This window comes from Terrapene carolina, unplaced genomic scaffold (assembly GCF_002925995.2).
Source record: "Terrapene carolina triunguis isolate 2854851 unplaced genomic scaffold, T_m_triunguis-2.0 Scaffold103, whole genome shotgun sequence".
In the NCBI taxonomy this organism is placed as follows: Eukaryota; Metazoa; Chordata; order Testudines; family Emydidae; genus Terrapene; species Terrapene triunguis.
Window position 1 is genome coordinate 2,375,420 of NW_020664454.1, and position 13,548 is coordinate 2,388,967.

At 45.9% G+C, this 13,548-nt stretch overlaps 1 protein-coding gene across 1 annotated transcript in view; it reads right to left on the minus strand.

The window, feature by feature from the left end:
* LOC113406530 (lymphocyte expansion molecule-like) overlaps positions 1-13,548 on the minus strand; it is a 15,735-nt gene that overhangs the window by 1,581 nt on the left and 606 nt on the right. The window contains 7 exon segments of the mRNA XM_026651802.1: positions 356-484; positions 3,565-3,729; positions 4,882-5,025; positions 6,273-6,410; positions 9,415-9,531; positions 9,662-9,832; positions 10,409-10,496. Coding sequence (XP_026507587.1) covers positions 356-484; positions 3,565-3,729; positions 4,882-5,025; positions 6,273-6,410; positions 9,415-9,531; positions 9,662-9,832; positions 10,409-10,496 — 952 coding nt within the window.

Below are 13,548 nucleotides of genomic sequence, written 5' to 3' on the forward strand. Positions count from 1 at the left end.
ACCAACAATGTTGTTTCCAGTGTTGTTGTAGCTGTGTTGGTCCCAGAATATGAGAGAGACAAGCTGGGTGAGGTAATAGCTTTTATTGAATCATCTTCTGTTGGTGGAAGAGACAAGCTTCTGAGCTGCACAGAGCTCTTCAGCTCTGAAGAAAAAGCTTGTATAACTCGAAAGCTTGTCTGTGTCTCTGAAACCTGTTTATGGACAAAGCTGTAGAGCAGCATTCTTTGGGTTAGAAGGATTTAGACCTCCAGTGGAAAGATCAGTAAAGGGTATGAGTGCGTCATGGAAGAAGCAGACAGCATGAATATTTTCATGCACCTACATCTATTCCTACCATAGATTTTCCACTCACCGTGTTTCCAATAAAGAGGCGGTATGCTTTCCTGTCAACTCTTTTTGCAGATGACCAAAATGGAGGTTGATTGAAGTATTCTGATCGCTCCACGGGTTTTGGATCATGTGAGCCTGGCCCTACAGCATACTACAACAAAGTGACAACCAGTAAATCATTGATGTACTTACGTCTGTACCTAACTCATGCTTAAAGTTAGGCACCTGCTTAAGTATCTTGCTGAATTGGAGCCTCAGTTAATTCTGTTGTATTCTTCTAGTAACCACAGAACTGAGAGGCTGCTTCGTGAGAAGTATTAAGTGCAGGAAACCGTCATGGCTGTGTTGCAATGGTGGGAATAAGCACACCAGAAACGTGAGAGACAAAAGGAGCAGCATGCTGGAAATGAGACCGTCGCTTGTGCTAAGCCTCCAACCTGCTATTTGCAGTTGGAATTCAGTAGAGTGACCCACCACTCCTTTGTTAACAACTGTGGTGTAGATATCCACTTTTACTCATATGCAACATCCTGTCATATAGGCATGGTATGGGCCTGCCCCTTCTCCTGCTCCAATTGAATTCAGAGGGAGCTTTGCAATGCAGCTTGAATCTGAAACGGGACTATGCAAAAAACCTCCTTTATTTCCCAGAATGGTAACAGGGAATGGCTCACTTGATGATTACCTGGTCTGCTCATTCCCTCTGAAGCGCCTGGCATTGGGAACTATCAGAAGACAGGATATTGGGCTAGATGGACCTTTGGACTGACCCAGTATGGCCTTTCTTATGTATGTTCTTATGTTCTCCTTACTTCAACCAATTTATGCCCCATGTGAATTCAGAATCGTATTGGCTGATGTTTGTGACTGTCAAATTGTTAACTACTCTTTAATCCTCTTAGCCAGACCCAACACAGCTGAGAGACAGTGATCTGGATTCTAGTCCTTCTCATGTACCAAAAAAACCGTAAGCTAAATTCCAGTGATAGATCTTTATTGTTGATGATGTGTGAAGAAGAAAGAACCCAGTTTGACCTTCAGGTCCCAGGGTGAGTTTGCAATGTGAGTGGTTAGATAAACTATCTTTTCACTTATAATTTTCTGAGCAGATTTGATCTGGAATCACAGGGAGCCTCTAACCATTGAACCCCATAATGTTATTTTTAATTCCTATGCTGCAAGTACTTAAGCATGTGCATAACTTGAAGCACATGCTTAAATCCCATGAAAAGCCTATGTTTAAAGTTAAGCATGTTGTATTGTGCTTTGCTGACTGGGTTGGGATTACTCCAAATTTATCTTAAAGCTGCTGAATCGGGGCCGTAAGTAGTTACCTGAGCAAGATGAGAGCACATTGCAAGATGCTGTCAGCCGGAACCATAAAAACGCCAATTGTAATGACAAGAGCTTAATTTTCAAATAACTTGTGATAAAAATAATAGCTGCTAAGAAGCACTTCTTTCAAAATGCATGGCTGAGCAAATGGATGCCGTCATTTTAATTTAGCTCATATAGCCACAACAGGGTTGGCTACCAGTGCACATACAGGTGTGCTATGTTCTGCCAGATGCCTTCCGCCGCCTGAGGAGTTCACTTGTAGCCAAGCAACACACAGCCCGGAGAGGCTTATTGCTATCAGAGTGTGGTTATTGTTACCATGCTACCTGTTAATTTCAAATTTTACTCAAAAAATGTTAGGTTTATGCAATGAATCCTTCCACAATGAACAATAGTTGGTTGTCGGAGGAGAAGGGAATGTAAGGGCCTTTCCAGGGCTCCTTTGGCTATTTTGTTATTCTTTCACTGTCTCCTAATGTACCCACACCTCCAGGTTTGCACTTTATTTGCACCCCTTTGCCCTGAGAATATCTCCTCAGAATCCATCCGGAACAAGGCCCAGCTAGCCCTAGCGCTCTCTTTCATGGGATAATGGCCACATCACGCTCACCCCACACAGGGTAATAACTAACCTGGGAGCTATTTAACCACCCCGTTTATTTTTTAAAATGAGTGTAAAGTTTCCCGAGGTTGCAGATTGATGCTGAAGGGCAGCCAGGCTCCTGGGTGCAGACAGGGAGGCCTTTGAACGCCTCCAGGTGTTTCCCCCACAGCTGCCTCCTCAGCCCCTGGGCTCCTTTAAAATTGCCATGTTAGTTTAAGTACTCAGTTGGGAGCCTTAAAACTAGCTTCCAACTCCAAAGAGCTGAGCGGAGTCAGCATGAGAGAAGGGGGAGGAATGAAGGTTTCAGCTGCCTTTGTTAGTAATAATGGAGAAGTAGAAGGAAAAGATCATGAGGCTTCTCATTTCCTCCCGCTCCAGCCCATCCTGGGCACAGGGATTTCCCTGGTGCTTTTGGTGATGAGCTATCAGTTGGGCACTGGTGCGCGGCTGTTACCTCACCAGAGGAAAGGCCAATCAGAACACGGCTTTGGACAGCTCTGCCCCAGCCCTCCCCATGGCAAATTTTGACTGCACAGTAGGGTGACCAGATGTCCCGATTTTATAGGGACAGTCCCGATTTTTTGGGTATTTTTCTTATATAGGCTCCTATTACCCCCCACCCCCATCCCGATTTTTCACTCTTGCTGTCTGGTCACCCTACTGCACAGAGAATCCTCTGCAGGTGACCAGGAAAGCGAAGATAATGCCCTGGCAATGGCTGATCATCCTTCTATGTGAGAGCTCTGCAGACCAACCCAGCACAATCACCCCTTGTCCCAATCCAGACAGGCTGCTCTTCAGCTGCACATTTCACCTGGGGTTCTCCCAGGTCTAGAGGTCCAGGTGGTTTTCCCGCCTTTCCCTTTTGCCTCACAGCAGAGCCGTAACAAGGAATTTTTGCGCCCGAGGCAAGGGCTGGCTCCAGGCTCTTCGGCGGCGGGTCCCTGAGTCCCTCTTGGAGAGGAGGACCCTCCGCCGAAGAATGCATGAAGCGGCGGCAGCAATTCAGCGGCGGGTCCTTCCCTCCGACAGGGACTCAGGGTCCCACCACCGAATTGCCGCTGAAGAAGCGGCGGCGGTAGTGCTGCCGCCGAAGCGCCGCCGATCGCGTTAGAGCTGCGCCCCTCCGCTTTGCGCGCCCAAGGCAAGTGCCTCACTCGCCTCGCCCTTGTTACAGCACTGCCACACAGTCTCTCTCAGTGCCATGGGGTGTATTCGCAGCAGATGGCATCCTGCACGGTAACATTTGCAGCAGAGACAGGAGAGGAAAGGAACACGGTGTCACTAACCGTGGCACGTGGACACTGGCTGAGTGTGGCCCAGAAGATCCGCTCCGTGGGGCAGCCGGGGTTCCGAGCGAGGGTGCTGAAAACGCCTTTTTTCTTTCTGTCCTTGGTGTCCAGCTCCTCCACAAAGCTCTTGACATTGCTGGTGCCGAGCTCGATGCATTTCTTCTAAAGAGATGAAAGAGAGGACAGGACGTCTGCTGCTGCTGGAGAAAATGTGACGCAGTTGTCTAGCAAGGCCCTGCAGGTGCCAGCCACAGGGGCTGTCCCGTATCTCTGCGCTCACAGGATCCAATCCAGTCCCCAGGTGAAGCCTGGCAGGGAGAGCCCACTGACTTCAGTGGAGCTGAATAAGGCCCATAGACCCTCATTCGGAGTCCATTGACTACTTGATTCCCTTGTCATTGACATGGATCACATCTACCCTCCTCCCTGCACAATCTCTGCCCCACCCTGGGCTCTCTAGGGCAGATATCTTTCCAGAGTGTAATAAATGTACGCCACTGCCTTCCGCACCCCAGCAGGTGAGAGGTATCCCCCAGGCTGCTTCCAGACAGAGGCTCTTAAAGGAATATCTCCTCAGAATTCATCCAGAATAAGGCAAAAAGACTGCACATAGACAATCTTGTTCATTTTAGGTTGCTGGTTTGAATCCTACCCTAGGCCAGTAGGGAGAGGAAGCCGTGAGTCCTTTTCATTGTCCGTACTAAATGAAGGGCAAACAGCAAGCAAACTAAGGCTTTGTCCACGCTACCACTTTTGTCGGTAAAACTTTTGTTGGTCGTCGGTGTGAAAAAAACACACACCCCCGACCGACATGTGTTTCACTGACAAAAGTGCTGGTTTGGACAGCAGTGTGTCGGCAAGCGAGGCTCTCCTGCCAACATAGCTACCGCCGCTTGTTGGGGGTGGTTTAATTACGCCAACAGGAGAGCTCTCTCCCACCGGCAAAGAGTGGCTGCACGGGAGAACTTACAGTGGTACAGCTGTGCCGCTGTAAGGTCCATAGTGTAGACATGGCCTAAGTAGCAAAAAGCAAATTAGCTTTTTAGGGCTAGATCTTCATATAAATTGTAGGGTCACTGATTTCAAAGGAGTTGTGCTGCTTTACCCTTGCTGCGGATCTGGCCCTCAGTTTTAGTAATCTAAGTTGTTAATAACGGCAAGGATGGGTTTTAAAACTATGCTCTCTAACCTGACAGCACCCCTCTCCTGGCAGCAATCTGTGAGAGATGTCACGCCTGCAGGACTAGCTCCTACATCATTAACCAAGGCAAGGGTGTTCTACTAAAAACACAACTCTCTTACAAGGGTACGTACTTCCACAGCGTAATGTCCGCAGATAATAGGCTTTGACCTGTCTCCTGTGAAGGTGTCATATGGGCCGCGATTACTGACCACACGTTTCAACACCTCGTCTGTACTGTTTTTGAGATTGTAGGTGCCTGGCCCCAAACCACTTCCCTAAAGTCAACGGGGAGCAAAAACAACCATCAGTGATCGCTCTGTTGGGGAGCGGAGTCCTAGGTTGTGCTCATTTGGAAACCGGACACTAACTACAGGTTTGTTGCTAGACAATTGCAACATTGCTGTTATATATTACAGTAGCACCCAGAGGCCCTCACTGAGACCAGGACCCCATTATGCTTGGTGCTGTACAAATACTTAATGAGAAGCAGACCCTGCCCCAAAGAGCCATGTCCTGTGCTCTGCCCATGACTTTTCCCTCTCACCCATGCTGCTCATTCTTGAGTGGTCAAATAATAAGTGAGTAGCCACCTGTTTGTTTCAATCATCCATTACAAATTGCTCTCTGTACCCTCAATTAAAAGCTTCACCATCAGATTGCAAGGGGTGGTCCCTCTGCATGGCAGCCTTTAAACTAAGTGGCTTGGACCATCCCCTTTGCTTAGTCTCCATTGCTCATGGCATGGAACACTCCTAAGAGACCCAGAATGGGGACAGTGCCACCACCTCTATGGGATCCTGCACATGCACTTCTGAGAGTGGGAAAGTGAAGAGCAGGGGAAGCAGGCATTCTCTGTGGCACCATCCCCTGCTAACCCACTGGCTCTCTGGGCAGTAACCTAGACGGGAGTTCAAGCTCCACTGAAACTTGAGGCTGGCTGCAAGATCTTCTGTAGATTCCCCTACTGAGCAGCTGTGGTGGGCTCCACCAATGGCAGCACAGCCCCGGAAGGGCCAATATCCCCAGAGGGAGCTGTGGAGCAGCCATTGATGCAGGCTGGCTCCAGTCTCTGGGGGTTCTCTCCTCTACAGATCCTGTGAGGTTGGGAAGCCTCAGCCTCTTCAGGTGAACCTCACCGACTTTTCTTTCCCTTTCGGAAGCTGTTTGCCCAGCCTCCCCTTTACCCCTCCTCCCCCCACCCCCCCGCAAGGGGCACTCCAGTTTCGTGCAGCCAGGCAGTGAAAACTGCAAGCTGGCTGCATCCTCTCTAGAGAGAACCGCAAATGCTGATGCCTCCCTGAGCCTTCAGAGACACCCGAGGGCTCCTGATTGGCCAAGAGAGGAAGACCATAGCCATGCTGATATGGTCCACTGTAATGAACAAGGCAGCAAAATAAGCTGGGGGGGGGTCAGCTTCCACAGATCCCTCACTTTCGTTCTTTCTGGTCACTCAAGCCCTGGGCAATGGCTGGTACGCAGGTCAATACGGGAGCTGAATGGAAAACAAATAGCACAGACTTGCCGCAGCAGTAGGTAAGACAGATTTTTCGGTTTTGCTGTCCATTATCCCTTGAGAGTTTGCCGAGCGTCTCTCCTTCTCCTCAATCAGGGCATAAGGGTTTCCATTCTTGCCATAAGTCCCAGGGCCAGGGTGGCAATCCTGCAGAAAGAAGAGGGAGAGGATTACGAACAAAAATGGATACAACTACCAAAAAAAAGCCAGATTCTGCCATTCAAGCCTATTAAAACAGTGATTCTTTGTAATTCAGTAGTGCCCAGAGGTCTTAACGGAGATCTGGGCCCTCCGGAGCTAGGTAGTGCACACACATCCAAAGTCTCAGTCTCTGCCCTGCAGACCTTCCTATCCATTAGGCATTTCTCTGTGGAGACATGCTGCCCCAGGGAGGCACGGGGCCTCACAGGAGCCCAGGGACTGCAATTGTCAGTGGTAATACTAACAATACATCAGGCGAGCGCAAAGCACTTCTCAGTCTTTAATGTCCTCGGCACACCCCTGTGAGGCAGGGCAGGGCTGTCATCCGCATTGTACAGATGAGGAACAGAGGCACAAAGAAGCTAAGAAACTTGCCCGAGGGCTGTAGAGGAACAGGAAGTAGAACCTGGGTCTCCCAAGTCCTAGTGCCCTGGACAATCCTTCCACCATGGCCCCCGAGTGAAGGAATACAAGGGGAAGAAGGTTCCACGGGGGGGTTCCCCGGGCACACTATGCTCTAGATGACCTAAAGAGAATCCCAGTAAGGAATACCAAAGCTCCCCCTTTAAAGCAGATCAGACAGCAATTCCCTTGCCCTACCATGTCCCCTTCATGCAAACTGGCTCCATTTGGACCTGGAGGGCAGCTGTTCCCCAAGTCTAGATTAGAGTCAAATCTCATTGCTCTCCAGGCCGTGAAGCCCGCAGCACAGAATTAAGTTCTGGGTCTTTATGATGCCTGTACAATTGCCACCCTCTTTGTGCTTTGTATTTCTGGGGTGAATATGGCCCTCTACTCCTTTCCTATTGGAATCAATGAGGGTTGTGGGTAAAAGTCTAAAAAGAGAATTGGTTCTAAATTCAGCTGCTACCCAATACTTAGACAGAACGATTCATCCCTAGATTTCAAAGCCCTTTGCAAAGAGGATCATTGTTTTACAGATGGGGAAACTGAGGCACAGAGCAGTGACACAACTTGTCCCAGGACAAAAAGCAAATGTATGGCAGCAGGGCCGGCTCCAGCATTTCTGCCACCCCAAGCAAAAAAAAAAAAAAAAGCCGCAATCGGCGGCGGCAGTTCAGCGGCAGGTCCTTCGCTCCTAGAGGGAGTGAGGGACCTGCCGCCCCCGAATTGCCACAGGTGCCGCCCCTCTCCCTTGGCCGTCCTAAGCACCTGCTTGTTAAGCTGGTGCCTGGAGCCGGCCCTGTATGGCAGAGCCCAGAATAGAATCTCTGGGTGAAATCTTGGCCCCACTGAAGTCAATGGCAAAGCTCCCATTGATTTTAATGGAGCAGGATTTCACCCCCACATCTCTTCACTCCCAATCCACTGGCTCAGACTGCCTCCCTACAGTTTGGCAGTTCTTGCCAGGTACAGATTGCTACATTCTGTATATGAAGGATAATCAAGTACAATCTTTGCATCTCTCCAAGCAAATAAAGGGAAATCTGACCTCTTGGAAGGCTCTTGATTAAAAAAACCTGAAAAGATACTAAGGCGAATTAGAAATGAAATCTCTAGTTATGAAATTAGGACAACAAGGAGTCTGGTGGCACCTTAAAGACTAACAGATTTATTTGGGCATAAGCTTTCATGGGTAAAAACCCACAAAGAGTTACTCCCTTCTCTCCATGTGTCAGTATATAATGCCTGCATCTGTAACTTTCACTCTATGCATCTGAAGAAGTGAGGTTTTTACCCACGAAAGCTTATGCCCAAATAAATCTGTTAGTCTTTAAGGGGCCACCAGACTCCTTGTTGTTTTTGTAGATACAGACTAACACGGCTACCCCAGATATATGAAATTAGGAATTCTGTAACTTCATTGGCCACCAGCACCGGCAGAGCTGTTGCAAGTACAGTAAGCTGTGATTCACACAAGCTCCCACTGCGCGTCACTCTTGATTCACACATACAAGTGTAAAATCAGCAGTCATGTGGCTATGCAACAGATCCGAGTATTAACACAACATTCTACAGCTGTGGCGATACAGGATATTTGACTGTTGTTCAGGCCCTATGGAGGAGGGATGTGCCACTGAAATGACCCAGTTTTTAATTTCTTCTGCCAGGCAGTGCAGATGGCAAAAGTGGCCAGCCTGAAGGGTTAGAAAGCAGGCGATGCCTACTAGCATTCTGCCCCACAGCCTGGTGGAACTAGAAGTCGTTACTAGGGAGTTAGTTCTGGGGCTAGTAGAATATTTGCAGAGCATTATTCTATAGAAAAGCTATTTTAAAAATATACTATCCTGTGTATACTCTGGATTCATAGAAGATAGGACATATATGTAAATGTGTATGCACCATATACATACACTAACACACTGATACTGCATATCGATTCAATATTTAGGTAGTATGATGGTGGGCATTACAGAAATATCTACAATACACACACTGATTGGATAGACTGCAGTATATACACACAAACATATGGGCTCAGTCCCAGAACTATACCTTACACAGAACTCCCCAGTGAAATCAGTGTAGGTCCCACATAAACAGGGCACCTAAATAATGTGAAATAGAAAACACTGATATTGTGGTTCAGTTTGTCCCTGGATCAGTGATCTCTTATCTGCTCCCTTTGAATAACTCCCTTGTTAGTTAGGATGATTTTAGCTGGGGTATCACCAGGCTGTGTGAGCAGAAGGCAGCTTTCTTTAACCCTGTTAGTGGTAACATCATCCAAATCAAGCAACCGGGAAATTGAACAGCAATCAGGAAGCATAGCTGGGCATTGGCCCTTATTATTTCTTGCACCACCTACTGTACTTTTAAATTTTGCACAGTTGTAAAAGGGACTTGTTTTGGCCCCCAAAAGTGTGTATCATATTATTAGGTGATCCAATAATAATATTTAACTCTGCAACAAGAGGTACCAGATTATCTACCTTATATGTTTCTTGTCAAGTTATTCCAGTGTCTATTGATTGAATCCGATACATACCCTAATGAAGGCTCTAAACCTCTCTTCTCCAGTGTCACAAACACCTCTAATACTTGAAGGTCGGGTCTCTTGCAGAAAATCTTTGATATTGTAAGTTCCTGGGCCCAGTTTTTCTTTCTTATTGAGAAAAAGATTTTAGAGGTTTAATAGCAACAAAGCCAGGATTCTAATTTACCCATGCAAATCACAGCACCTCTAGTTCAATCTATCCCATGTCATAGGGAAAAAAGTCAAATTCAGATCTCACCAGATACTTGCTTTTCTTCAAGGTCTCCTTAAAATTAAAATGGGGCATCTGGGTAAGTCGTGCCGCTTCCTGTGCCTTGCCCCAGCCAGAATTTGAAGCCTTCTCCTGCAGCACAGAGGAGCTAAAGCTTCCATGGTCAATATTGTAGGTGCCTGGGCCTAACTTTCTGCCCTAAAATGAAGTGTAAGGTTAAAACTAAAAGCTTGATTTACCATTGAGTTAAGCCAGTTTTACACTGATGCATCACCATTAAAAAATGGAGTTCTGCAGTGGTGAATCAGGCCCTAAGAATTCTAATCATATTGTTTGCAAATTCTCCTTACTACAGGCAAATAGAGAGAGAAAGTCAATGGAGCTATAACAAGCTACATCAGCTGAGGATCTGCGCCCACAGATTCCTAGCACGTTGGATAAATTGCTGACACAGGAAATCTACTCAAAGGTTCTGTAAGTATACATTATACTGAGAAGTAAATTACATTGGAGAGAGCCTCATCCTATATCACGAACATCAACAGGAGTTTTGCCATTGATTTCATTGCCATTGGACCTACATTAAATGCACAGATTAGATTTGATTCAGTGATATTATCAAATTAATTTGAAAGCAGCAGAATGGATCCATTTGGATTTTTCATGGAAATTGAATTCTGGAAAGAGAATCCAAAGGTATAATTTTTAGTTTAGTTCTGCATATGGAGCTGAATAAGTGTTTGTTTTGGACATAAAATAGAGAGACAGACTCACCAACTCTGAAGAGACCTTTTTGCAGTAGGGCGCCTGTGTGTATGTACCAGGTTTCTTACACTTTGGATAAACTGCTGACACATCAAATCTAGCGGAGGATGATGTAAATATACAGTAAATTTTGAGTTAAAGCAGGACTCATTTTACAAACATAGGTCCTGGTCCTGTGAACATTTAGGACTTGATCCAATGTCTATTGTAGTCTGTAGAAAGGGTTTCACGGACGTCAATAGATGTTGTATCAGGCTCTCAGTACTGGACTGCTCAATACTGCAAAGAGACACGTGCTTCATTTTGTGAGTAGTCCCATTAAATTCAGAGGGATTACTCATGCTTAAAGTGAAGCACATGCATAAATCTTTGCAGGTTTGGGGCCTAAATGCTTTCTGCAGTGAGTAATCTCCTGAATGTCAATGGGATGATTACTCACTAGAGCAGGGGTAGGCAACCTATGGTATGCGTGCCAAAGGTGGCACGCGAGCTGATTTTCAGTGGCACTCACACTGCCCGGGTCCTGGCCACCAGTCCGGGGGTCTCTGCATTTTAATTTAAAAGCTTCTTAAACATTTTAAAAACCTTATTTACTTTACATACAACAATAGTTTATTTATATATTATAGACTCATAGAAAGAGACCTACTAAAAACGTTAAGATGTATTACTGGCATGCGAAACTTTAAATTAGAGTGAATAAATGAAGACTCGGCACACCACTTCTGAAAGGCTGCCGACCCCTGCTCTAGAGTAAGCACAGGGCCAAAGACTAAATGTTTTCATGATCAAGGCCCTTAAACTGATGTACTGTACAAATTACATACAGACACGGCTTTATCTACTACTGAAATGCAGCCATCTCTGGTGTGAATCATGGCAGCTGTTTAACAGCACAGAGTAATACTACAGGAATTGAAGTAGTACTCCAGTGGAAACTACAGAGAGATTTTAGGTAGGCAGAAGCAAATGATCCAAATTGGAATTTGGCCAAGATAATAGAGTTAAGGGCCACTGTCAGTTTAAAAATCATGTTTTAAAACAAACAAACAAAGATCCATCCCTAATGTTATTAAAATCTCAGGCTATTAAAACAAAATCAAATTTACTGTTCACTGTGGATGCTTTTTATTTTTCCTTTTCTCTCAACTTAGACAATGAAAACAGACTGGCCATTTCCACATTTTTATTTGCTTCTAGTCAATTTCCCTAAAATGGTCAGGCACCAGTCGAATGGTGTGATGTTTGGGTTGCAAACACTATAAGGAAATGTTAATATTTTTTAAAATTCCATTGGATTTAACCTAAGTTTGGGGTCAAATTTGACTTGTTCAATGTCTTTTAACAACCATTCTCTGTGAGATCTTTAATGACAACAAATGATTAGAACCTTGGCTTTCTGTTTCATCTGGAAGATGCCGCCTCCAAGTGCCCCATCCTGTAGCCAAAACTCTTGAAGAAGTCAAAGGAAACTTGGACTCAAACCCTGGTAACACAGCTATTCCCAATAGAATTTCTGACACAAACTATATCAATAAAAATTCAGACCACATTCTTAGCTGATGTAAACTGGTGTAACTCTGTTTTACAACAGCTGAGAAATCTGACACTTCACTTGTCAAATTCCTCGGCATTTAAATAGATATTTCTATATTGTACAAATTAAACCAATTAAAATAAATTAAACTTTGCAGGTGAAAAGCAGTATATGAGGCCTTGAGCCTGCAAACTGTAATGCAATAATGCCTAGCTGTGAAAAGTCAAAGGACTTCAAAGGGATTGCTCATGTGAATCAAGTTACTCACCTGTGTAGATGTTTGCAGGATCAGGGTCTTAGTGCCGGGTATTACACTGAAAATCCCCAAGCAGGAATTAGGCATACAGATTCATAGATTTCAAGGCCACAGGGGACTATCATGAGCTACCAATGTTTCTGTATTTTATTAGCCGATTGAAAACTTGCTGCTGTGTGAGCTAAATAAACAAAATCTCTCTCTCCTGCTGTTCAGGTGAACTAAGTAAAGGCACTGCAGGCCAACAGAGTTCCAAGAGGGCAAAGTGTGATTTAAGGGGTAGGTGTTTGTTCTGAATAAATAACACGGGTCATTTTAAATAAGGAGGAGAAGCAGGGAGAAACCCCAATCAATGTATTTTAGGTTAATGAGCTGGTTAAAAATGGACCCAGTTAAAATATATTATGACAGAGCTTGTCAAAAAGTTTGTGTCTCAGTCCCTCACATGGCTTTGAAAATCTCAGCCAGTATGTGTATCATTGTGTTGTTAAAAACGTGATTCAAAATCCTTAAATATACACTACGTTACTGGAGAGATATGATTGTACTGATTTAAAAAATACACAGTGAAAGCAAAATCACTGAACACAGGGCCACACTGTGCTGCAGTCTGATGCCGCCATGCTGGGCAATAGGGGGGAGCATGATCCCCCAAATCCACCCTGTGCAGCCTCCCTGGAGCGCTAGTCTCGGTGCAGAGAAAGAGAGCAGAGTTTTTGCAAGACCACTGGATCCCACCCACGCAGGTGGAAGTGGGCAGACATGGGTAGGAAGTGGGCAATGCCTTCACTCCACTCCCCTAGGTACCAGCTAGCGCACCTGAGCCAGCATGTGGGGGAAGTGATCTGCACGGGATAAGGGGCTGTTGCAGATTGCTTCCCTGCAGGAGCAAGTGGGGAGTGGGAAGGAAATGTGGCTTCTTGGGGCTCCTCCTGGGGTAGCATGGCTGAGCTCAGCACCACCCCTGACATGTGGCTGTGCCGAACGGCTCAAGCTTAGCCTCTGGGAAGCAGAGATCGGAGCGTGTACTTTAAAAAATATTGTCAGTCATACCGTTACGCCAGACCATGTAAAACATTAGGTTTGGCATGTAGTATTTTGAAATGAAATTCACTTTCACCTAGAATGGGGGAAGTCATAAAGATAGCCAGGGTCAGCCAAAAATCCAGGGCCCCGCAAACCTGCTGGCTTATTTCTGAAGGAAAGGACTTCTCAGAGAAAGGGGTCCTGGCTCGTTGGATCCATTCAGTCGGGTTACAGTAACCCAGGCCAAATATCCTGCAGGAGCTTGTAAGGTATAGGCACGAACGTGTGTGTGTGTGTGTGTGTGTGTGTGTGTGTGTGTGTGTGTGTGTG